The sequence below is a fragment of the Mus musculus genome, chromosome 6 (genome assembly GCF_000001635.26).
Source record: "Mus musculus strain C57BL/6J chromosome 6, GRCm38.p6 C57BL/6J".
Classification (NCBI taxonomy): Eukaryota; Metazoa; Chordata; class Mammalia; order Rodentia; family Muridae; genus Mus; species Mus musculus.
The window spans coordinates 51,432,669-51,459,639 of NC_000072.6; the positions used below are offsets into that span (position 1 = coordinate 51,432,669).

Consider the following 26,971-nt stretch of genomic DNA (forward strand, 5'->3'; position numbering starts at 1 on the left):
GCCAGGCAATGGGGCGGGTTCTGAGAGCTGGGTGTTGCAGGTGTCTCCTCCGCCTCTCTGGGTCCCCGGCCGCGCCAGGCACTGTGTGGGCAGCCGAGGGAGCGCCTTTGTGCCTGGCTGGGGTGAGGCTGCAACGGCCCCTTGTACGCCCTGGTCCATTGTCTTTTCGGCTGGTGCCACAGGGGCGGCTGTAGTGCCAAGCCGGGTGGACACAGGCATCCCCGGCGCACCGTGGGAGATGAAGCTCCCGAAGCCTTGGTGGGCGGGCGGCGGCCTCCTGCAACTCACGATTCTGTTGAGCTTGGTAGGGCTCCGTGTGGACCTGGACCTCTTCCTGCCGCCGCCGGCCGCCGCACTTTGGGAAGAGCTGCTCCCACTCTGCCCCACCCGCCCCGCCTCGGCTTCTAACCCCTTCTCGGCTTCGGAAGGCTGGGAACGCACCCCCCTGCTACCTGCCAAAGGCCGGCTGCTGCACGAAGTGCGCGCGCTCGGGGTCCCCTTCATTCCCCGCACCCGCGTGGACGCGTGGCTAGTGCACAGCGTGGCGACTGGGAACGCAGACGGGGCCCACGGGCTGCTCGGCACCGCCGCCTCGTCGGCCGTGGGAGACGGCGGCCAGTCAGCATCCGCGGGCGGCGGGGACCCCCGAGCGGCTCATAGCAGCCCTCTGGCCGCTGAGGAAGAGGAGGAGAAGGCGGCCGAACCGACGGCGCAGGTGCCAGATGCAGGCGGATGCGGGAGCCAGGTAACCTAAAAAAACGCAAGCGAGAAGCACGTCTACGCCCTCCAGGGCAGAAAGAACTGGCCCCGAGCTCTAGGGTCCCGATGACTAGGCAGGGTCACACCCGGGCTCTCTTTTCTCCCTACTCTAGGTAGTTACAGGTTGCGGGACAAATGTGCCCCGCCTCCTTTTGAATGAAGAGGGTGAGTTCTGGGGATTTGCTTTTAGGGAAAGTGTATGAAATCCATTGCGTGCAGAGACCACCCTTCCTTGTGTTTGATGGCTGTGGAGGGTATTTTGGTAATGGGGAAGCTAGAGGGAATGGTGCTGTCTGGACGTGGCCTTTAATCGTACCCCGAATGCATTAAGATGCCTTGATGGGGAACCTGTACCGGAGTAGAGAATATGAAGGAGGCCTCAGCCCCTGAGAAGATGTGCATCTCTCTGAAGAACCACGCACCTAAGCCGAGACACGATCCTTGCCCTGAGTTTAAACGTTTGTGGATGTGTTGTTGTGCTCCTGGACTAAGTAGGCTCGGTGTTCAGTGCAGGTGGTCTCTCTGTGATCTACCATCCCACCCTTGCCTGAGAATACTCCCTAATGGGACGTGTGAAATCCATAATTGACATAAACATGACACGTAGTAAGTTCCCTTTGGTTGCCGGTGCTCCCCTGCAGCTGAACTTTTTGTTTCTAAACAGTTCTGCAAGATCTGTGGGCGAAAACCTCAGGAAAGACCTGGCAACTAAAGCGCTCCTGTCTCCCAGGGGGTGCGGGTGGGGGGGGGGGGGAACTGGCTCCCTTTTAGGCCCAGTGCTTGAGGTTAACTGATGTCAATCCACAAGTGTTTGTAGGAGGTTGTTTTTGTGAAAAGCAGTCTTGTGCAAAATGGGAATTGGAACTAAACTGGTTTGTTTGCGGCTGTTCAAAATCACCGTTTGTGTAGGCAGTTGTCTGACGGGCTCCTCCACCCTTTCTTGGAGGGGTCATTGCGAGAGGTGCTAGTGATTCATTGTTAGGCTGTTCTGATCCCTTCCTCCTCTCTGGGAAGGGAGCTAATAGGGTGGGGGTTAGTGCTAGCGGTGATAGGCCCCTGATGGTTTAGAACTAACAGGAAGCCACTCCCTCTTCCAGTCTATGGATCTGAACTCCCAAGAGGGAAGGGTGTCACCCGAGGAGAGGCATCTCTCATTTTAGGAGAGTACCTGCTACCTCCACACCTTTTCTGGTCCTGCAAAGTGTGACTTTGAAACCCTGGGTGGATTCTGTACGAGGTGGTGCCACACCAGTCTCACAGCCAAATGTCATCCAGCTTGCTAAGTGTACAGACCTTTGAAGGGAATAGAAGATTTTCTCTCTGAAGGCTTCCTTCCTACCATTGCCTGGTTGATACCTATCTAGACTGGTGGGCTGGTTTTGGAGGCAGCTCTGATGGCCTGGGAACTGAAACACGGGTTTAAAAACTTGTGCAAGGTACCAGAACCAGCTAGTTATGGTGGGCAGAATCTGAACCCAGGCGTCCGGCAGCTCCTCCCTCTCCCTTCTTACCCTCTGTGTCAATGGTTCTCACAAGGACGACCTGGAGTCTGTCTTTCTTCGAGGAGGAGAGAACAAAGCCACGGTGGTCCCATGCCCTCCAGTCTTCCACCAGACCCCCAGCAACTCTCTTGACAGTGCCTTCCCAGGCTGGGCTGCAGGTGCTTCTGCAAGGCCAGGGTAACCGTGTGGGGGTTGTTTCTTTTCAGTCAAGCTGATCAGTTGCTGAGGCCTTTCCAGCGCCATGGTGGAAATGCCCTGTACTTGTCTGTCTGTCTGTCTGTCTGTCTGTCTGTCTGTCTGTCTGTTCTTGAGGAAACAATACCCAAAGAGGTCAGGAAACTCGGCTGAAGATATGCAATAGTTAATGGCGGAAGTGGACTGAGAACTGGATCTTCAGTCTCCCAGACTGGTATATTAATTAAGTACCATGCATGGGTTGCGCTCAAGCTCTCCCCATTAGAGTGCGTCTGCGATGGAGTGAATTAGCTTCTTATTCAGCCTGGCTCCTTGCCCCAAGACAACTGCTTTCTGGTGCAGAATTTGTTTGTGGTATGTTCAATTGGGGTTTGTTGTGGTGGTGGTGGTGGTGATGGGTGTTTTGTAATAGAATGTTGGTCTTGAACTTGCTATGGAGCCGAGGATGATCTTGAACTCTTGAGGTTTCCCCTTCCCCCTCTAATATAAGATTACAGGCACGAACCACACTAGCTTTATTGAGCATTATTGACCAGGCTGGCCTGGACCTCTTACTCCTCTTGTCCCAACTTCTCAAGTGCTGGGATTACAGGTGTGTGTCACCATGCCTGACTTGCATTTTTTTTTTAAAGACAGATTGTAGGCTGGAGATCTCAGTGGCTAAGGGCATTTGCTACCCTTGCAGAGGACCCAGGTTTGCGTCCATGCACTCACATGGTGGCTCACAACCATCTATAAATCCAGTTCCAGAGGGTCTGACGCCTTCTTCTGACCCCTGAGGACACTGCATGCACAGGGTGCACAGACAGACATGCAGGCACACCACCTCAACACATTAGGTAAAAATCACATACACAAACACACAGAAAGAGGGGAAAAGCGGGCTGTGCATTCATAATGAAGACCGTGACTCTGGGGGAAATGGGCTAGAGACATAATGCCATTCCCCATGGGCCCTTCGAATCACTCCAAGTCCCAGGGGCTCACTACAAGTGGGAGAGTGAAGTTTTCCTGGAGGGGAAAAGCAAGGGTTAAGTGCCAACAGGGTGTCTGAGTCGCCCTTGTTCTTTCCCCCTATATTTGAAATCTGCAGTTGAAAACATTTATTGTTCTCCTTCAGACTTGTCTCTATGCCCAGCTTGCTTATTAGGGAGTGGATGCGTATGGCCGACACCTGATAATTCCAGTGACTTACATTTGAGTCATAGAAGAGTCTTGTTTTAGAGTACAATTTTCACAGCTTTTATATGCATATACAAAAACATTTTAGAATAGGGGATTTTTCAAAGTATCAAAAGCAAGCACTGCTTTGATTTCATTTCTTAGACGGACAAATAATTATGAAAACAGACCCTGGAATTCCCCAGAGCTGACAGATACCTTTTATAACCATGGCTGTTCACTTAGAACTGACGAAGCCCAGGCTCAGCACAGGGAAGGATGGATCCTCAAGAAATAAAGCTATGGTGGCAGGAGAGATGGTACAGGAGTTAAGAGCACTTACAGCTCTTCCAGAGGTCCCTGGTTCCATTCCCAGCACCTACACAGTGACTTACAACTGTCTGTTATTCCAGTTCCAGGCGAATCTAACACCTTCTTGTTGCCTCCGAGAGCACTGCATACATTCCATGCCCTTAAAGAGGATGCAGTGGGTCCTGGCACTCACATAGTGCCTAACAACCATCTGTAACACCGTTTCCAGAGGATCTGCAGGTACCGCATTACATGCGGGGTATGCAGACATACATGCATGTCACTATGCAGATACCTGTACACATCAAAAGAAATAATAAAAAATTAAATTAACAGTTTTGTGGAGTTGAATATATATATCAAAGAGCTATATGTTTCAAAGAGCTATTGGGAAGTGAGTTAGCTTGTGGTCATCTTGTGGTTTCATCTCCTGTGACAGCAACCCTCTGCTGTGTGAGCGATCCTACCAAACATCCCAACTTCCTTTAGGATGGTTCCTTCAGGTCATAGACTCACTATAGTCCATATTTAATCCAAAATAGGAAGAGAAAGACCTAGCAGGTAGGCAGTTGGTCAGAGGTGGGAAACAAACACTTAGTAGTCACTAAGCTGTGGTGCAGACGTAGCCTCTGTTCATGGCAGTGTGCTTTCACACTGGGGTTTCCTTCTGCTAGTGGTGGACATTGTAAGGATACACTGTGGCCCCTTAGGTGGGAAAGAATGGCATTGGTCATGGGTCATTGTACCAGGATCCGCAAACTGGCTGCTTCAGTAGAAATCTACTGAGAGACAAGAAGGCCAAGGCCAGGTATCAGCTGGTTGATTGCTTCCAAGGGCTGACTGATGGGAGAGAGTTTTGGTAGTTTGCTGGGCTTGCTGGCATCCTGTGGCTTCTGCTCCCCAGCCTCTGCCTCCCCCCTCTCATGACTCCTCCCTGCATGTTTTCTTTCTATAGGAAGGGCAGTTACCCAGGGCCCACCAGGCTCTCTTGTTACCTAGTTACATTTGCAATGACCAGGTTTCCTAATATAGCTACATTCTTAGGGCTTAGGGCTTAGAAGTTAATGGACATTTTAGAGGACAAGGTCTATCCTATCACCCTTCTGTCAACTCTACTTGCTTCTACTGCAGCTCTTAGAAACTGAGTGAGTCAGTTCATGGGGCTGTTCGTGGCAGCGCTTGCTGTGTCCTGTTGAGAACTTATTTATTCCCCACTTTCTGTCTTCCTGCTTAGCTCACTTAGTAGGAATCCAGTACACAGGGCTCAGGATTCCGGGTAAGCCAGTCTAGGAATCAAGGTGCTGGAACCAAGCCAAGCCAACCAGGCTGTCTCCATTGCATGTGTGACCTGCCACCTACTTTCTCCCTTTCTGAATCCTGAGTTCTCTTTCCTGTAGAGTGGGTGCTAACAGGCTTGGGGAGCATAAATGACAGGGTGCCAGTCAAGCTGACCCGAGATGGTAAGCTATGGTCGGTCCTTCATGTTCGCTATCAGTCATCCAGCCAGGGTCCCAGAGTTCCTCCCACCCCCCACTTTGTTCTGCTGCCGGCGCTACTTCACCTACTTCCATTGAGGAGGCTCCACCAGCTTCTCATTACCTTCTTGTTCCATATTTTGTCATTCAAGGGTCCCCAGGTGTGGCCACTGTGACACCCTCCGACCTTGCTGAAGGAGTAGCCTGCTAACAAACTGCCTCTGACCTACTTTCCAGCCCAAACTGCCTTTCCCTCTTTTTCCCCAGACAACCCAGGATCACATTTGCCTCCCTTATCTTTGCCCGGAACGCCAGCCTTTCATTCCTCTCATGTTCAGTTAAATCCTCAGACTGGCTCCACTGCCACCTATCCACAAAACACCTCCTCTTCCAACACAGAGCACCCTCTGCTTTGAACTGCAGGATCTGCCCTGTGGCAACTGAGGATCTACAGGGCCACCCTGCTGGGGCTTGTACTTTGTGGATGCCATGGCTGTGACAGTTTCGGATCCTTCAAGGCCAGGTCATCAAGTAGAAAGTAGGTCAGCTCTGAGATCTTGACCATTTTGCACTGGCCACTAGAGTGCAAATAGGTCATTGAAGAGCAAACTTTCAAGTGTCACTATAATTGGGCCAGGTGGCAAGATTTGGGACTGCCTAAACTGATAGAGCAAGTTAGTGGCTTCGCCTGGAATAGAACTGGTTACTGTTCCTAAACACGGAGTTAGCCATGCCCCCAACTCACCCACCCACTTGGAAATTTCAAAGGGAAAAACAGGCTGCTGGCATTCAGGGCAGCCTCGTGTGGGAATGGCTCCGCAGAGGCAGCTATGAGGGATCTAGGAAAATTCATACACCTCTGGGCAGCTGGAGATGGCAGAGGCGTGTGTCTCGATTGTTGTGCTTGAGTAGCAGGTGGTGGCTGGCACAATGTGGCCGTGCCTTGGGAAGCCTCCAAGGGCTAGAACTGGCTTCCCATCTTCACAGCCAGGAGTTGTCGGGGAAAACAGAAAGCACAGAGTATGAATGAATAAACACACACACTTCTACAAATGAAGGAGTTGGCCAACACAGTTGTAGGAACTGGCAAATCCAGACGGCGGGACAGTAGAACACTCCGACAGCTCATCAGAGGTCAGGATACTGCCAGCTTTCCCCTCCTGGAAGCCTCAATGTTGTTTCTGAGGGTTTTCAATTGACTGGATGTGACTACTCAATTACTGATCATACTGAAAGTCAGCTGGTATACCCACATCTGTCAATTCCTACAGAGCATATAGCCTGGTATACCTACATCCATCAATTCCTACAGAGCATATAGCCTGTTCAGTTAATTGAGTCCATGGACACCAGAAGCCTTGACAAATAAAACCACTTCAGCCCCACCTCCTCTTAGGACCTCTGCAAACATGGCTTTCCAAATTGATGAGAAGGGAATATTAATGTCCTTTTGGGCGCATTCTTGTGCGGGATAAGGGGCATGTTAAAGATTCTGCTTGGTTCCTGTGTATTGATAGAAACCCTGAGTTCCTCGACCAATCTCCAGGAAACCTCATCCTCTCCAGGAGATTGCTGAAGCCTGTTGAACAGACTCCTTCCCTTCCTATAGAAGAACTCTTGCTTTTGTGAACTGGGCTGTTGGTGCTGAGGTCAGTCTGCCTGTGGAATGTGATTGCTAACTTTAGAGAGTCAAGGAGCTGCTTTGATGTATGAGGCAGATAGAAGAGAGGGAGGGTCAGAAATAGTGTGTCAGCCGACCAAGCAGGTGTTTTCAAGTTGAAACTCAATTTCTCAAAAATCCTCTGATGTCCCACATTTCAGGTAACATTTGCCTGGATGACAGTGGAATGGACTGAAGGATAAGGAGCTAGCTTGCAAATAAGTAAATACATCAGACAAGAGGACCTGAGTTCAGTCCCTAGGACCCTCATGATGAGAGGAGAGAACCGATTCCTGCAAGTTGTCCCCTGACTTCCACATGCACTCACACACACACACACACACACACACACACACACACACACACACACACAAATAGTAGATGGATAGATAGATAGATAGATAGATATCACTTTTGTTTTGTTCAAGGCAAGATTTCACATTGAAGTTTTAAAAATTTATTTATTATTATTTTGTGTTTTGCCTGCATGTGTGAGGGATCCACTAGAACGGGAGTTACAGAGCGTTTTGAGCTGTCATGTGAGCGCTGGGAATTGAACTCAGGTCCTAGAGAAGAACAGCCAGTGCTCTTAACCAGTGAGCCATATGTTTATCCCCCTAAGACAGGGTTTCTCTATGTAATAGCCCTGGCTGTCTTGGAACTCCATTTGTAGACCAGGCTGGCTTCGAACTCACAGAGATCTACCTGTCTCTGCCTCCCAAGTGCTGGGATGTGCCACTACATCTGGCTTTTAAATGTCTTCTTTGTTTTTTAATGTAAATTGTCAGAGCAGGAGAGAATTTTCTTAAGCATCTTATATCATGATTGGGGCACACGTTAACCAGGTGCCTCTATTTAACATAGTGAATAGCTGAGAGTTTGCATCTACATGTAAATCCTTTCCCCAAAACTGTGATCAAGGCATAATTGAGGGTTGGTGGAGTGCATGCCTAGGATGCAGGAGCCCCTGGGTTCATCACTAGCACCAACAAAGTGTAGAACTTCATGCTTGTAATCCCAATACTCAGGAAGTAGAGATAGGAGGATTGGGAGTTTAAGGCCAGCCTGGGCTACAGGAGATCTGGCATTTTGAGAACCAGTTGGGCTATTTGGCCAAAATAGTTGGAATAAACTCACGTTAAATAAATAGACAATAAAGGAACAACCCCACCCCCACCCCGAGACACACACACACACACACACACACACACACACAAACTCCCAATAAACTTCAGCCTGCAGAAGGGGCTGCATCTGAGAGCAATGGCTCTATTTAAAATGATCCCAGGGCTTGGAGCTCATGTCCTTGTCTTAAACATTCAGGTTTCTATTTGGAAGTTGGCCTGTATTTGGTTTTTGATTCCGGTTTGTTTTGTTTTGTTTTTGTACTGGACTTCTGGTCGTTAGCCATAGTGAATATGGGGCACTTGTGTCTTAGCTTCGGTTACCTAGAGGACGTCAGCTGTTATCAAGCTGGTTTATGGCCTCCTCCAAGGGCCTTCAGAAGTGGATTTGCATGCCTCGAATTTTACTACTGAAACCTTCTAACATAGGAGACCAGAGGAGAAAGTGGAGCTTAGGAAAACAAGCCTCTTTCCCACCATCCAGCATGTCTAGTTTAGAGAGTCCTGACTCGTTTGTAGCCCCTGCCTACACTGGCTTAACAAGGATGAGTTTAAGGGTCATACCTGGAACTGGAGGGTCATTAAGAAGCAGTAGCCAGGGGCTGGAGAGATGGCTCAGCGATTAAGAGCACTGACTGCTCTTCCAGAGGTTCTGAGTTCAATTCCCAGCAACCACATAGTGGCTCACAACCATCTGTAATGGGATGTGTGTCTGAAGACAGCAACAGTGTACTCATACACATAAAATAAATAAATTTAAGAAAAGGAGGAGGAGGAGGAGGAGAAGGAGGAGGAGGAGGAAGAAGAGGAGGAAGAGGAGGAGGAGGGGGAGGAGGAGGAGGGGGAGGAGGAGGAGGAGGAGGATCAGCATCCACCTGGGCAGTGGTGGCACACAACTTTAATCCCAGCACTCCAGAGAGAAAGGCAGGCAGATATCTGAGTTTCAAGGCCAGCCTGATCTTCAGAGTGAGTTTCAGGATAGCTGGGGCTACACAGAGAAACCCTGCCTCAAAAAACCGAAATTGAAAGAAAGAGAGAGAGAGAGAGAGAGAGGGAGGAATTAGTACCAGGCTTCTAGCTGGCTATGGCATGAAAATGCCCACAGCCAGATGCAAATCTTGTCACTGATTACTGTGTGACAGGCTCTTTGTCTAACTTCTGTGCCTCAGTTTCCTCCCCTCTGAAAGGAATGCTAACAGTACATACCTTGCCAGGATACTGAGCGGCTTAAATGAGGTAATAGCCGTGGGGCCCACAGTGAGAGCTCAGTAGACATGAGCTGTAATTATTGTAAACTGCTATTAAAACCCATCCAGGCCAAGCAGGACACAGGCTGTCTTTATCTGGCTCCTTGGTTCTCTCTTGGCCAGATGACTCCAGGTTGCCTGCAGCCTAGAGACAAGCCTCAGGATTCTCGGCTCCCTCTGATGTCAACCCACTCACAGACAATGCTCTGTTCTTTGTCTTTGAAGGTTCACCCAACTCTAAAAGTCAAAGCAGGTCTCATCACTCCCCCACCAGGTGAGGAAATGAAAGGGCCAGTTAAGCCAGCTGCAACTGCTCACAAAGGGCGTGACCGGCAGGAGCTCCACCCATCCCTCAGAACCCAGGACGGTGGAGTATGGCCAAACTGCCAGCACACAGGGTCTTCAGAGACTTTACGAGAGAAACAAACAAAACCTCATACAGAAAAGCCCAGCTTTGCATCTGTCTCCCCCTCATCCTTCTCTTCTCTGATACAGAAAGCCTTCCCTCCACGGACTGCTCCTGGTCTGGATGCCAGAGGCGGGTGAACAAGCAGCGTATGGTTATATAGAGCCTAGTAGAAAAGAGAAGGCCCAACAAGACGCCTAGGTGCCAAAGAGTAGAGCCTTAGCAGACAGGCTGGTCAGAAGGTCCAACCATGTTCCAATGGTTCACTGTACAGAATGAAAATGGGACATGATTGGGCAGGCCTTCCTCCAAACACCAGCACTGAAAATCACGTAAAGTACTACACACACACACACACACACACACACACACAATTTATACTGACTTCCTAGGACACACATGGAACCTTTCTTTCTTTCTCTCTTTCTTCCTTTCTTTCTCTCTTTCTTTCTTTTATTCTTTCTTTCCTTCTTTCTTTCTCTCTCTTTCTTTCTTTCTTCCTTTCTTCCTTCCTTCCTTCCTTCCTTCCTTCCTTCCTTTCTTTCTTTCTTTCTTTTCTTTCTTTCTTTCTTTCTTTCTTTCTTTCTTTCTTTCTTTCTTTCTTTCTTTCTTTTTCTTTTGTAGTGAGACCACAAGGGTAAGACTTAGCTACACACAAATAAAAGTAACTTAAAGACACATTTCCCTTGCCCATGCGGTCAGAGCTACAGACCCCCACAGAAGCACTCATCTGGGAGCCAGCGAGTCGAGAGAAGCCAGAGAGGGGAGAGGAGGGAGCAGAGGCAGTCACGCCGCCCATGACGGGGTCCAGCATCCATTGGAAAGACAGTTGAGGTGCTGACAGTGGTTAGCAAGATTAGCAAGGCTCCAGAATAGGAAGCTGTAGAGAGGAGTGATTCGTGTGTCTTGAAATGCACAAAGGGGGGCTGGTGAGATGGCTCAGTGGGTAAGAGCACCCGACTGCTCTTCTGAAGGTCAGGAGTTCAAATCCCAGCAACCACATGGTGGCTCACAACCATCCGTAACGAGATCTGACTCCCTCTTCTGGAGTGTCTGAAGACAGCTACAGTGTACTTACATATAATAAATAAATAAATCTTAAAAAAAAAAAAAAGAAATGTACAAAGGGGCATCTCCCCAATTACCTCAAGTGCAAATTCCATAATGGCCCCTTGTTGCAGAGTTCAGGAAACTAAGGGTCAGAGAGGGTCAGCAATTGGTCCAAGGTTACACAGCTGCTGGTTCAGGGTAGCTCCCTTCACTCAGCTCGTGGCTAAACCTGCCAGTACTATACCACTTGGGCCAAATTCTATCCTAGAGGCAGCTGGCTCTTTTCACTCTGTAAATACAAATACTGAAATGGCGGATCCTCTACCCCTCGGGCCCAGAGGCAGAATTGCTAGCTATCCCAGGTTTTGTTGTCTGGAAAGCAGACTCTGAGATCAATGTGCACATTTTAAAAGGGCACTCAGAAGCAAGGTGTATCAGAACAGTTCCACGCTTGAGCCATTATGGTCCTGCCTCTTCCCACCTTAACCTTCTCAGCCATAGGCCGAGGATGCCTGGCCAGCATTACCTGACCATAAATAAGAGAAGAGAGACAGCTAGATGTCACCAAGGTGCCCCAGGTCACCAACAGCCATTGCTAGCTAGTTCTTCCTTGTAGGGGATGCCTCCATCTTTATGTGTGTGCCACTCACTCAGGGTAATCCTGCCTGTCTTCATCACATCTGAGCAATGAGCTGGGTGAGTACACAGGATCTTCTGAGACAATGCCCATGAAATACCTATGGATGTGGGAGTGGGAGCCTTCCCAGCCCTGGTGGACATCAGTCAAGATGCTCCTGTCTGCCTTCCAGGTCTTACACAGTGGCTGGGCTCAGCGGCACATACCCGTAGCCCAGCACTTGGTTCTAAAGGCAAAAGGATCATGAGGTCAAGTCCTGTTTGTGCTACAGTAGTGAGATCCACGAGCTTTATTAATTAATTTATTTATGCAGATGCTTGGGGGTTTTTTTAAACTCTTTTTAAAAGATTTGCTTTATTTTATATGAATGAGTGTTTTGCCGTATGTATGTATGTATGTATGTATGTATGTATGTATGTGTGTACACGTACCAGGTGTGTGCCTGAGGCTAGAAAAGGGTATCTGATTCCCTAGAACTGGAGTTACAGATGGTTGTGAGCCACCATGTGGGTGAGAGGAATCACACATGGCTTGTTTGCAAGAGCAGCAGTCGCCCTTCTTAACAGCAGAGGAACCTCTCCAGCCCTTTTGTTCTCTTATAGAGTCCGTTTCCTTTCTTCTCTCTGCTGGTGCCGGTTTTGAGACTATGTCTCAGTGTGTACTCCAGGCTGGCCTGGAATTTGTGGCAACCCTCCTGCCTCTGCCCTATCTTCAGAGCAAAAAGTACTGTCTTGATCCATGTCTCCATCCCTTCCCATAACTGAATCCTGAAAGGATGGGCTGTCCAGTGGCATAATTATTAGTTGTCACCTCTCATTTTCTCTTCGCAAATGTCACTAGGCTTCTACCCTAAAACAGTGAAGGCCACCAGCCTGTTAGAAGCTCCCATTGGTACTTTGGGCTTGAGCCACCTTGAAGCATCACTGCAGCAGATCCGCCACCTCCTCCTGAAACATTCTTGGATTCCAGGACACTGTGATGAAGGAGAAGTTCTGCTTCGCCAAGGTCATTTTGCTGTCTAGGGCCTTTTAGGGCGATCCTTTCCCTCAAAACATAATCTAAATGTAAATAATAAGAATGAATATAACTTCAAACTTGAAACAGTGCAAGATCTGTGTGTGATAGTGCATTCCTTTAATTCCAGCACTAAGGAATTTAGGTAGAGTAGGGTAGATCTGTGGGTTGTAGGCCACCTTGGTCTACATAGCAAGTTCTGGGATAGCCAGGCATATACATAGTGAGACCCTGTCTCAAAAAAGGGAAGAGGGGTGGGTGTGAAGAGATGCCTCAGTGGTTAAGAGCACAGGCTGCTCTTTCAGAGGTCCTGTGTTCAATTCCCAGCAACCACATGGTGGTTCACAACCATCTGTACAGTCTAAAGGTATCCGATGCCTTCCTCTGGCCTCTGCGGGCATTTCCCACACATGGTGCACTTATACACATGAAGCAAAAATCTCAAAATAACTTTTAAGCAAGATTATTGAATAATGTCCTTTGCCCAGATTTTACATTTTCCCACTTGACCTTAATAACTATCCATATGTATAAATACATAATTCCTTTATGTTGTGACACATTTAAAGAGTGAATCAAAGCCATTTAATATCGGATACATTGTGTGTTTTCCTAGGAGTGAACTTTTTTTCTGTAACCAGTTGCCAAAGGAAGGACATTTTTCGTGAAGCTAGGAGTGTTGCCTTGCCTGTCTGTATTCTGAGTCTGTGCCCCGGTCCCATCGAACCCATCACACGCTGTCAGTCACCTTTATTCTGGAATGGCTTCTCCTCACTAGATTGAGATGATTTTTGACATAAAAACTACAGTTAGTACTGTTTTCTTCACGGCAGGGGGCATGGTGTCTATCTCCGGATTACTAAGATAGGCTTAGCCATTGCTTAAGATGGTATCCGCCAGGCTTGCCCTGTAGTGTTATTCTTTTTTGTAATTAACAAGTAATCTATAGAGTGACATTCTGAGGCTGTTTAAATGTCTTTGCATTATATTTAGCATCACCATTTTTTTTTTAGTTGTCATCTACTATGAGACATTTTTCCCCCACTCGTTTAGTTATTTTATACTTTTTTGTTCTTTGGTTTAGCTCTTTATTCAGTGAGTTGGGATCCATCATCATGTGACAGGACTCCTTCCGTTCCCCCTTTTGAGGTGGGAGGGAGTGGACGTTGAGATAGGATGTCACTGTGTAACCTTGGCTAACCTGGAGCTTGATATTGGCCTTGAACTCATAGAGATCCTCCTCCCTCTGCCTCCCAAGTGATGGAATTAAAGGTGTGGGCCACCATGCCTGCTCCCCCCACCTTCTATGTGTATGAGTGTCAATATACTAAGGAAGTCAATATACCAAGCTTGCCTGCATGTTTGCCAACTGTTAACCTCTTGCAACGGTATCCTGGTCATAGAGGATTTCTGTAACTTAAGTTCTTCCCTGAGTTTTCCAGAATGTCTCACATACATTTGCTACCAGCCTGTCACACTCTAAAAGATGACCCCTCCCCTACACAAACACACACAGAGAGAGAGAGAGAGAGAGAGAGAGAGAGAGAGAGAGAGAGCCTTCCCAGACTTCTGCCCAGTTTCTTTATGGGCTTGATCTAGCCTGCATGGGTTCTACATGATGGCATAGGCATGCGCTTCTGTTTACATATTTGTGTGGGTGTTCTTGTGTATTGAGTTACCTCACACATTTCAAATTTTACAAGTTCTGTCCAACCATAGCAGTTTTATAAACAAAATCAACTTTGTTGAGAATCTAGCATTTAGGGTTAACAAAATAAGACTTGCCTGGATGAGCAGTAGAGTAAATGGCAATCGGTAACTTCCTCCTCCTTCCTCCTCCTCCCTCCTCCTCCCTCCTCCCTCCTCCTCCCTCCTCCTTCCTCCTCCCTCCTCCTCCCTCCTCCTTCCTCCTCCCTCCTCCTTCCTCCTCCTTCCTCCTCCTCCTCCTCCAACACCCCCAATGTAGAGAACTCATCCCTGTGATTATGAGCAGAAATAATCCAAAAAGATTCCTCCCAAGTTCTAAGGATTCTGTGTCTAAGATTTGACCTCAACAGATATTTGCTAAAGAACAATAAGTGACAGGCTCTGGAGTAGACAGGAGGTATAGAGTCACTGCCTTCAGGAAACCACTGTTTTGTGCCAGGCCTGGTGGCTTGCTCACCTGTAGTCCCAGCACTCAGGAGTAGAGGCAGGTGGATCTCTGTGAGTTTAAGGCCAGCCTAGTCTACAGAATAAGTTCCAAAATAGCCAGGGCTATTTAGAGAAGAGACCCTGTCTCCAATAAATAGATGATTGATTGATTGATTGACAGACAGACATGAAAATAAGTTTAAAAGGGAAAAGAAAAGAAACTGCCATTTGGGAGCTGGGGAGATGGCTCGGTAAGAGTGCTTGTCCTTGCAGGGCAGTAGTGGCCCACATCTTTAATCCCAGCACTAGGGAGACAGAAGCAGGCTACTTGAGTGTAAGGCCAGCCTGATCTATAGAATGAGTTCCAGGATAGCCAATGCTAGCCAGAGAGACCCTGTCTTGGTGGAAGGGGTTTAGGGGGGCTTACTTGTCCTGCAAACATGAAAACCTGAATTCAAATTTCTATGTAAAAATTTGGGCACAGCCACTGGGCACCTGTAACCCAGTGCTGTGGGGAGCAAAGACAGGAGGAATGTGGGGGCTTGGCTTAATGGCTGTTAGCCTAGTTCCAGTTCAATGAGAGGAAATAAAGCAGAGAATGATATGGAGCAAGACACCCAACACCTTCCTCTGGCTTCTGTACACATAGGCATGAGTGCACATATGCAAAGAGAGAGGTGTGTGTGGGGGGAGACAGAGAGACAGGAAAAAAGAGACAGGAAGAGAGGGAGAGACAGAGAGACAGGAAGAGAAAGAAAAAATTACCATTCTAGTGGGACAGATAGCAAACAAATAAATATAGCTAGTACTAAATGGTACAGAAAACATGGCTAAATATTGGCTTAAGTTAAGTTGCTTTTTAAAAATATAGAGAAGGGCTGGAGATGGCTCAGTGGTTGAGAGCACTGGCTCACAGGCGATCTGGGCACACACCTTTAATCCCAGCACTCGGGAGGCAGAGGCAGGCATTTGAGGCCAGCCTGATCTACAGATCTAGTCCAGAACAGCCAAGGCTACACAGAGAAACCCTGTCTGGAAAAACAAACAAAAGAGAGTGTTGGCCGAGCTTCCAAACAACCTGTTTGATTCCCACTGCCCACATGGTGACTGCCTGCAACTCCAGCCCCAGAAGAACCCAGCACCCTCTGTGGAGGTCCATCAACACGAGGTACACATGCGGTACACAAACATACATGCAGATGAAACACCCATACACATAAAATAAAAAGTAAATAAATACTTAATATATCAGAAAAAGCTGGGCAGTGGTGGCACATACCTGTAATCCCAGCACTTGGGAGGCAGAGGCAGGCGGATTTCTGAGTTTGAAGCCAGCCTGGTCTACAGAGTGAGTTCCAGGACTGCACAGAGAAACCCTGTCTCAAAAAAAACAGAAAAAACAAAAAAAATTTTATATATATATATATATATATATATATATATAATCCATATATATCAGAAAAAAAGTGGGATTATATTTGAAGAGAGAGGGTGAATCTGAGGACAGAGACTTGAGACTTTACTCAGTTTAGAGATCTGAAGATGAAGAATCAACAACTTAAAAGTCCCTGGTAACTTAAAAGAAACAGATGGGGCTGGTGAGATGGCTCAGTGGGTAAGAGCACCCGACTGCTCTTCCGAAGGTCCGGAGTTCAAATCCCAGCAACCACATGGTGGCTCACAACCATCTGTAACAAGATCTGACTCCCTCTTCTGGAGTGTCTAAAGACAGCTACAGTGTACTTACATATAATAAATAAATACATCTTTAAAAAAAAAAAAAGACTAAAGTAGGGCATGGTAAAAAAAATAAAAAAAATAAAAAAATAAAAGAAACAGATGGGGTGCTGCGGTGCCAGATGTGGGAAGCTGTTTCCAGGAGGAGGCAAATTTATTGACAGGGTCCAATATAATAAGGATGCAGAGCCTTTAGATTTGGGAGACCCTGGAAAACTGTTTCAGGGGTGTGCCTGGAACAAAATTCCTCACTGGACTGGATTTGAGAGAGAACACACACACTGAGCGCAAATGATCACTCTTGGAGAATTTTCCCATAAAAATGGGCTGAGTAATGGGATAGAATCTAAAGGAGGGATATGGGGCCAAGGGAAGGGTTCTGTAGCTGGAAGGCTCCAGCCCCCAGTAGGTGGCTAATGGTGATTGTCCATAGATGGGAGAAAAGGAACAACCAATGACAAGGGAAGAAAGCAGTGGGATCGATCATCAGTGTCCTGAGAAAGCTTGCTCGTGGGGAGAGAAGCAGAGTACCACAGAGCCATGTACAGGTAGAGAAGCCAAGAAAATGGAGGGGGCCTCTAGGGCTGGTTTTCTGTCCTGCTCCCCATCCCCCACCCCCTGCTCCCCACATTGGTAGATCGTCATTTTGTTGACATTTCCATTTTTCAAACATTTCTATGCGTTGGTGGGGAGGTGGACCCTTGAGTTAGTCCTGTTAGCATTATGCTCCTGTAAATTAGAAAACCATCCTGGGATGGTGGCAGGTACCTGCAATGCCAGCGCTCTGCAGGTTAAAACAAGAGGGTCGCAAGTTCTAGACCAGATGAGGCCACATAAGGAGATCTTGTCTTTAAAAGGAGAGGCGAGAGGCGCGGGGGCAGCCTCTTGTCTGTGCTCCCAGTACTGGGGGCGAAGGCTGGAGTCTAAGGGTCAGCCTGAGTTCCAGACTACAGAGCGAGACCTTTGTTTCAAAAAGACAAAGAAATTGAAAACACATGTTTGAGTGATGTTACAGTTGAGCGAAATGTGCCTTTTGGTATCATGACTGAAAGTGTCAGTAGATAGTGCTTGCTTCACTGTGATGTTACAAGAGTCTCTCACCATTTAAAAACTTTCTTAGGGGCTGGAGAGATGACTCGGTGGTTAAGATCACTGGCTGCTCTTCCAAAGGACCCGAGTTCAGATCTCAGCACGCAGGTGGCACTGTGATTCCAGTTCCAGGGGGCCAGACACCCTTACACAGACATACATGGAGGCAGAACACCAATGTAAATTAAAAAGAAAAAACAAACTTTCTTAGATTAAGTAAATTAAAAGCGGTGTTTTCTGAGTAAATAGAAATATCTGAGCCAAATAAAAACCAAGTTTCCCTGATTGTACAAGGAATATATATTTGGTTTATAAAGTGAATCTAATCCTGTCCCAACCTGTCCCTTCCTCGTCTGCCTTCCAGAGAGAACATGATGCATGATTTTAAAATACCACTTCCTGGATTTTTCTATAAATATATACTATATTAATAAGTATTTGCTTCCAGTGTATGTGTTTGATCTGTTTTTAACTGAGAGCTAAATAAAAAACTGCCTCCTGGGAACATTGATTTCCAATTTTAATCTAATTTAATAGTTTCAATTCAGGGACATTATAAATATATATATAATTTCAGTTATACAGATGAACTGTCTCAGGAGTGCATCGGAAGGGCAGGGCATAAAACTGGCCTTTGTTTCAGCATTAAATGCTTCTTTGAGAAATGATGAAGCGCCAGCCTCAGCTGACAGCAACTGTGGGTTTCACCCAACACTAAGCACAGCGCCATTCTAAAGATGCTGCTTATTTGTAGATAATGGCTTTCTGCTTAGCACAGTTCTGGGTGCTTTTTACAGGAGAACGGGATGCTAAGAGAAAAGAGCGAAGCTGTGGATCACAGTTCCCAGCAGGAGGAAAACGAGGAAGGGGTGTCAGCCCAGGCAAAATCGCGACAGCAGAGTAAGACGGAGGAACACAAAATGGCGTGTGCCTCTGCCAGGGAAGCCGAGAAGATCACCGAGGCTAGGAACGAGGTAAGCCATGGAAGGTCCCAGGCTGGCCACCGGTCTTTCAGAAAGACCTGGTGGTGATAGTGAACTCTGCATGTAAGTATGCACTGTCCTTAGCAAATCTGACCTATAAAAACACACTTAAAGGTGTGTGTGTGTGCTTTAATTCCAGCACTTGGGAGGCAGAGGCAGGTGGATTTCTGAGTTCGAGGCCAGCCTGGTCTGCAAAGTGAGTTCCAGGACAGCCAGGGCTACACAGAGAAACCCTGTCTCAAAAAACCAAAAAAAAAAAAAGTGTGTGTGCATGTGTATGTTTGTGTATGTTAATTGTACTTACAAAGCAATTAAGCCGGGCTGGCGAGATGGCTCAGCGGGTAAGAGCTCTTCCGAAAGTCCTGAGTTCAAATCCCAGCAACCACATGGTGGCTCACAGCCACCCGTAATGAGATCTGACACCCTTTTCTGGTATGTCTGAAGACAGCTACAGTGTGCTTATATATAATCATAAATAAATCTTTGGGCTGAGTGAGCAGGGCCAACTGGAGCGAGCGGAGTTAACCAGAGCAAGCAGACGTCCTAAAATTCAGTTCCAAACAACTACATGAAGGCTCACATCTATACTATACTCATATACAGAAAATAAATAAATATTTTTTAAAAATAAATAAATAAATAAACAAATATAAAGCAATTAAACCATAGTATCGTTTTCTCTGGTTAAAGACAGGTTACTAGCAGCTTTGTTATTCCTGTTTGCCGAGACAAGGAGTAAAAGCCAGCTGGCATCCAGATTAGCCTGGCCAGGGCTAGGAGATCAAAGAACCAACCTTAAAAATCTCTCTCTCGATTTCCACTAAAGCTCAGACCCAGGTCTTCAGTCTGCTAGTGGGTCAGACGGAATCACTGGTGCCTGCTTCCAACCTAGGTCTTACCTAAGAGACCAGGGCCAGACTCCTGGAGGGCATCTTCCTGTACTTCTTTTGTCTGTACAGGGTGAACCCCAGGACCCAGGCTGAAGAGAGGGATTCTTTTTGCAGTCAGTGCTTTCCCCGGTTTCTTGGAGGCCATACCCTAGATTTGACTTAGCCCCCATATGGTCCTAGCCACAAGTTTGGCACAGAGGTGCTCCAGGTAAAACTGGTGGTTCACAGACACATAGGACACTTTTACCCGCACCTTGTCCTTGTCCTAGTGGTTGTTTTCACTGTGACCAGCCGCAGCACCTCCTTCTCTGGGAGATGGAGCCCAGGGCTCAGTCTGGAAAACCCTTAGAGGATGAGGAGCTAGGCCCTCATCACTATGTAACCTTACACCAAGGAGCTGGCTTTGCAGAGCTGTTGATGGAAAAAAACCACAGCTCTCATCTTAAAGGGAGTAAGAGTTCAGCCGGGCATGGTAATCCCAGCACTCGGGAGGCAGAGGCAGGCGAGCAAGAGACCAGCCTGGTCTCGAACTCAGAAATCCGCCTGCCTCTGCCTCCCGAGTGCTGGGATTAAAGGCATGCACCACCACGCCCGGCCGGAAGGTTTTTTTTTTGTATATAGGTGAGTTCAAAATTCATTCGTGGGTACGTCAGAGAGGCAGTGAGGTGAGAAGAGCTAGCTTTTCTATAGGTCCACACACATGCTCTCTGGACTTTTTGGTTGGTGGAAGCTAATTTATTAGCTCTCAAAAGGTTTTATCTGTTAGTCACAGAAGGTTAGTTCTGACACAGGTGGGCAAGCAATGGCTGTTCTGAGAGCTAGAAGTAGCCCAAGATCAGGAAGGTAACTACCTGTGGACCTGAACGTTGCGGTTTCTCCACAACACCAGAGTTGGAACCAGTCAGTCTTCAGATGCAGCTTCTTTGCAGGAGTTTTTGTTTTGCAGAAGATTTGCTGACTTGACTTGTTCACCACTCCGGTCCCACTTTTAGCCTGTTGTTTTAGGAACTCACTGTTTATACCAAGGTGAACTCAAGGCTGTGGCTTCCAGAGACTCTTGTTTAGACTGGATACAGGCCAGTGGTTGGACAGTAACCTAACACCGGGAGCCCCTAGTTCAATCCTCAGCGCTACTCAAAACCAAAAACCGAGAGCATTCTCAGGTCCTGGTCTGGTAGCAGCTGTTAAGAACATAATTAAACACCGCTGTCTCCTCCTCCTCCTCTGCTGCATCCTCGGACTGACAAATCACCTCCAGGTGGACCAGATTGCTCTCCCTGTGGTTAGGCTGTCCCCACTCCACTGGGGGAGACAAAGGGTAGAAAGAGCTTGGAAGGAAGTATTTGACTGCTAGCAGCAGGTGGAGTGTTCACTTACTGGTGGGGTGTATATAAAACTGTTGAATATTTATAGGCAATTGGTCCATATTTACGGGCATTTTTATTTGGTTGGTTCTCTGGGGGTCCCATTCCCTCCAAATCTAGGGCACTTGGCCTTTGCCCCCAGATGGTCATTTTAAGGTCTGTATGTCCAGTAGCATGCCCTCCCCTTTCCAGGTGGTCTTCTAAACCACTTAACAGCTGTCTAACATATGGCTCTGGACACTTGCTTTTTGCAGGGAACATTTGACTATAAGTGTCCTCCTTTGGCCGCATTTTGAAAGTAAGAACTCACCCAACCTCTGCTCCCTAACCTCTCTAGCTTCAACCCTCACTCTAAAATTGAGAAGCCCTGGTGCAGGTCTATACTCCCAGTGGCTTGCAAACTGGAGGCAAGACTGAAAGCTCCCGGGCAGCTGGGCAACTTAGCAAGACCCCATCTCCGACTGCAAAGATAAGTCAGCCCACTTTCCATAGTGTCTCAGTCACCTAAGAAAATGTTTTCTGCTGTTCTTTGATATGGCATTCTCCGTTACGATTTCCCCTTGCATGTTAGTGTCTTTCTCTTTACTCCCCCATTGGCCTTCCCAGGAATTTCTTTGAATTACTTAAATCGCTGTAAGACATGGTAGACTTCTTAAATAAAGCGAGGAGCTACAGTGTAAAACAGCAGTCTGGATCAAACTTTAATATGCAGAAACATAGCATATACCTGCTAAATGCTGGGATTATAGGCTTGTGCTATCATTCCCTGCCATGCCTTACCAGGCTTCTGCCCTTGGCCTGAGTCACTATGTACTACAATTGTACCCTTGTTCTCCTTGAGATGCTGTGTTGCTTATTAAGCTAGTCTCAAACTTGTGAGAGTGTGATCCACTTCAGCCTCCATAGTAGCAATATTCCTCAGAATAGCTCTGGCTTTTTTTCCCCTTCTTTTTAAATAAAAGCTCTGACTTTAAAACAAGTATGGGTGTTTTGCCTGCCTATATGTCTCTGCACCCTCTACGTGCCTAGTGCCTAGGGAGGTTATAGGAGGGCATCAGATCCCCTAGAACTGAATTTTAAAGCCACCAACTGCAGGCTGGGACTCTGCAAAAGCAGCCAGTACTGTTAACTGCCGAAACATTTCTCCAGCACTGTCTGCAGTTTTTGTGAACTTGACAAGGAAAAGAAGAGTCAGATCAGTAAGTCAGTTTTCCAGGCTCTTTATAAAAGAAATGTGGCCCGGACTAAGAGTGCAAACAGGTAACATGCTTTCCTGTGTAGATTAAGCGACCTGAAGACCAGCTCTTCTCACTTAAGAAAAATAAAGCTAGAGATGCTTACACAGGTTAAAAAAGCTCCATTAAAGGTTTCCTCTCCACATTTTTAAAGTCTCAATCTAAAATGGAACTGTTTTATAAGTCTAGGGAAAGGAATTTTAAAACTCGAGGTTCACATTTTCCAACAACATAAAATGAACTGAAAGTACCCTTTCAGTGTTTCTAGAAACAACTCAGCTGTCCATTACTTTTTTAAAATCCTAGACACTAAACCACCAAGGAACTACAAAGTTTGCAACTTTTTCCTCCCTGCAGACAGAGTCTCAGATAGCCCAGGCTGGCCTCATTTGCTATGTAGCCAAAGATAACCTTAATCTCCTGACCCATAATTGCACTCCTCACGTGCTAGGACGACAAGCCTGTATCACCACACCTAGTTTGTTTAGTGCTGGGGACCTAATCCAGGGCTTACACCAAGCAAGCACTTTACTAAGCTACATTCCCGGTCAAAAATGTTTCCTGTGGTTTTACTTAGATGGGACCTTGCCATTTGTGCCCTGGGGTTGGCCTTTTTAGTCTTTCTGTCTCTACCTCCCAAGTGGTGAGATTACCTCCCAACTGGTGACATTCCAGGAAAGCACCACTATTCTTGGCTTTATGTAATAGGGACAAATAGCCAACTTCTTTGAAGCCAAATGTCTCAATGTTGTATAGACTTTGGTGAAATTGACTATATTAAAGACAAACAAGGCCAGGTGTGGTGGCATGCCTTTAATTATAGCACTGGAGATGCAAAGGCAGGTGGATCTCTGAGTTCAAGGCTAGCTTGGTCTACATAGCAAGTTCCAGGCCAGCCAGAACTACATAAACTCTGTTTATAAAAGAAAAAGAGAAGCCGGGAAGTGGTGGAGCACACCTTTAATCCCAGCACTTGGGAGGCAGAGGCAGGCAGATTTCTGAGTTTGATGCCAGCCTGGTCTACAGAGTGAGTTCCAGGACAGCCAGGACTACACAGAGAAACCCGGTCTTGGAAAAAAAAAAAAAAAAAAAAAAAAAAATATATATATATATATATATATATATATATATAGAGAGAGAGAGAGAGAGAGAGAGAAAGCCTATGGTACTATGAACTCCCTAACAAATGTTTCATAGAACCCAATATATCTGACAAAGATAAATGTATTTGTGTATACTGTCAGTCCAATTCTATCTCTACTACAAAATCTTAAACATTTAGTGTAGATGTCATAAATAGCACATACTAATAGAATCCCGTGTATTCCAGGCACATGTGTGGAGGTAAGAGGACATTGTTGTGGGGTCTGTTCTCACCTCCCACCTTGACGTGATTTCTGGGGATTGAACTCAGGTTGTCATGACTTGTGCTGAGAGGGCTTTACTGTCTTTCCATCCTTGCTGAATATTTTAAAATAGTGATACAAGGATGAATTTCAGGTCAGAATTTAATTGAGAACTAAAATCAAAGGTTTGGAACCAGGTTTCAAGACAGATGCTTCCCACCTAAAATGTCAAGAAATAGGAAGCAGAAGCATTTGTCTACTAGAAATCCGAATCCTTAGATATAATCCCAGTACTGGGAAGGTGGAGGCAGGCTGATCTCTGAGTTCCTGGCCAGTCTGGTCTACTGAGTGAGTTCCAGAACAGCCAGGACTAAATGCCACCAAAACCAAACCTCTTTCAAGCCACAAAATTTGAGCCAGATGTGACAGTGCATTTCAGATTTCCCAGCACACAAAAGGCTGAGCTAGGATTGCCATGAGTTCCAGACCAGGTTTGGCTTGGTTACAAGCCCCTCTCAAAAAGGACAAAACAGAAAGGGGGGGGGAAAGCCTAAAACTAAGATTTCAGTGTTTTTCTGATGGTAAACATTTTCTGTTTATATACAGAGCCATCTACATTGGTCAGATACATCTTTCTCTTTGGAAGATTTATTCCAACTACTTTCATCACAGCCTGAACATTCTCTGGAGGTAAAAGGAACCTTGACTTGTATTTAACACCCACCCCACACTACCCCCAATAAGACCCTTGAATTGACAGACCTCTGTGGATTGAAGACTCTCCTACTTGGAAGACACAGCAATTTGCCAAGTACATTACAAAATACAAAGGCTTTTCATAGAAATAATCACTTTGGAGAATTAAAATGTATGCCATCTTGTCAGAATTAGACCATTGTTAACTTTGTTTTCCTTGTAGCATGAGTCTCTTAACACCCCATCCCAGACTAATGAGGACTGCTCATTAGCTTATCCTTGACCCTTCACAATGTGGGCTTTAGCTTCAAATGTATCGACTAAGAGCTGTATCTTAAGGTTACAATGCTTAATGTTTGAAATGATAAGCTCAACTCCCTAATTCAAGACCCTTTACCCCCAGGTTCATCAGCATATTCTGAGATAACATATTGTATCTCAAATAGGGAATTGTTCATAGTATATCTGTATTACAAAGAAATTTGACAAAAGTAACGTAAGACTATTAGCAATGGAACTGTTTGAAATAGTGTTTTTGTTCTTCAGGGCATCTCAGTGGAAGACATTCCACCTTTTCTGAGCAGTGTCTGTGAAAGTGTTAATTCCTCAGCACAGAACATAAATTTGAGCCAAGCTATAAGCCATGATGTCAATCTTCATGAAGCCATGCTGTTGTACCCCAACAACACATTTAGAAGAGATCCATCAGCAAGGTCTTCACAGGCACAAGAACCATTTCTGCAGTTAAATCCTCATACAAATCCTGAGCAAGCCACTCCTGCAATGTCTCTTCCACCGTTTGACAATCAAATGAGGAACCTAACAAGCCAAGATCTCCTGTATGACCTGGATTCAAATATATTTGATGGAATAAACCTAATGTCATTGGCCACAGGTTTCAGTCCATTGGAAGTTTCTCAACTTTTTGAAGAACCAGATTCCGGGCTCTCATTAAATTCAAGTTACAACAGCACCTCTCTCACAAATTCTTACCGTATTTATGATGGGACTGTAGGTTACAATAGCGACCTACAGTCTCTTTGTCATGATTTAGGTGCTGTAGGAGGCTGCTACCCAGAACCCCATAAACATTGTCATATGGACCATAGGACTATAGCTGGCTTTCATGTGTCCCTTGAATGTCAGCAAGTATTTCATGACCACACTTACCATTTACAGTCAGGTGCATCAGAGCCCACATCTGAATCTTTTGCATGGTCTGAGAAGTCGCAGAAAACCAGTGGATGCCTTGATAACCCAGATAGAAACTTGAGCCGTGATGAACAGCGTGCTAAAGCTCTGCACATTCCCTTTTCTGTAGATGAAATTGTCCGTATGCCTGTTGACTCTTTCAACAGCATGTTAAGCAGATACTACCTGACAGACTTACAAGTGTCTCTCATCCGTGATATCAGGCGAAGAGGAAAAAATAAAGTTGCTGCTCAGAACTGCCGTAAACGTAAACTAGACATCATTTTGAATCTAGAGGATGATATATGTAACTTGCAAGCAAAGAAAGAAGCCCTTAAAAATGAGCAAACTCAATGTAGCAAAGCTATTGACATAATGAGGCAGAAGCTACATGGCCTTCACCAGGATGTTTTTAATAGATTAAGAGATGACCAAGGTAGGCCAGTCAATCCAAGCCAATATGCACTTCAGTACAGCCATGATGGAACTGTTTTGATTGTACCCAAAGAACTCATCTCATCAGGCCACAAAAAGGAAGCCCCAAAGGGAAAGAGAGAGAGAAGAAACTGAATAGCTCCAGTGACCAGCATCACAAACTGTCCAACTATTTTAAGATTTTAAAAGTACTGGTACTTGAATCATTCAGTTAATTCTGATGTTTAGGAATCAAGATTATGCTTCTGTGAAGTTGGGAGAATCCACATGTTCCTGCACAATTCATAAATATCTATGTGAAGTAATCTCCAAGAACTACAGCCACCTTATAATACAGTGGTCACCTGAAAAAAATGCTTTAAGACCTTATGGCTTAAAATTGAAACAGCCTTAGTGTTTTCTGAAGGTTATTTTTAAATATTTAACTTGTGTGTAAAAATAAAATTTTGTATTTAAACTATTACAAAAATATTTTATTCCAACAAGTCCAAAGAATACTTGCCTTATATATTTAAAATTCTACTCAGAAGCAAACTATAAGTTTAATATGCAAGGTTAATAATCATTGACAAGCTTCTAACCAAAATACCCACATTTAAAATGCAGTTAGGTCACAGCCCTACATCCATATAAAAAATTTCCAACAGCAGTACTAGTCTGTGGTGACCCACTATTTTTAAACTCAGATGTTAACTGGAAAAACACCCAAGGCAGTGGTGACGCATGCCTTTAATTGCACAAGGGAGGCAGAGACAAGAGGATCTAAGTTCAAGGACAGCCTGGTCTACAGAATGGAGTTCTAGGGCCATATTGAGAGGGGGGGCAGGGAATAATGCACATGTACCACAAATAATCTTTAATACACGGACCATTATAGCAAGCTGCATTTTGTGGTACCTCACCTGTCATCAGTTTTAGGTTTTAAAAACTGCATAGCTAACATCCAAATAGCCTGTAACCAGTGTCACAGTCACCCAGTGCAGTGAGTCAATTAGTTTTTCCTAAATGTCAAAATGCTTGATGTTAATTGGACTGAAATCTGTGTGACAAATTTCAATTTTATGGTGAATCTAATTGTATACTATTACATTCAATGAGATGTATGAACTAGTGGTCCATACACTCATCAGGTGTGTAAATCCGGAGTACACTGTAGCTGTCTTCACACATCGGATTCCATTATAGACCTACCACGTGGCTGCTGGTTATTGGACTCCTGGAAGAGCAGTCAGTGATTTTAACCCCTGAGCCATCTCTACAGCCCTTACCTTTGTAAACCCAAGGTGAAGAGAGTAAGGGTACTCCTAGCATGTGAATGCCAGGTAAAAGC

At 45.9% G+C, this 26,971-nt stretch overlaps 1 protein-coding gene across 1 annotated transcript; it reads left to right on the forward strand.

The window, feature by feature from the left end:
• On the forward strand, nt 1–26,104 carry Nfe2l3 (nuclear factor, erythroid derived 2, like 3). Its single transcript, NM_010903.2, has 4 exons — nt 1–745; nt 18,299–18,475; nt 23,926–24,009; nt 24,562–26,104. The coding sequence occupies exons 1-4, from the start codon at nt 239–241 to the stop codon at nt 25,774–25,776; spliced, it is 1,983 nt and encodes a 660-aa protein (NP_035033.1). The 5' UTR covers nt 1–238; the 3' UTR covers nt 25,777–26,104.
• The last annotated feature ends 867 nt before the right edge of the window (nt 26,105–26,971 follow it).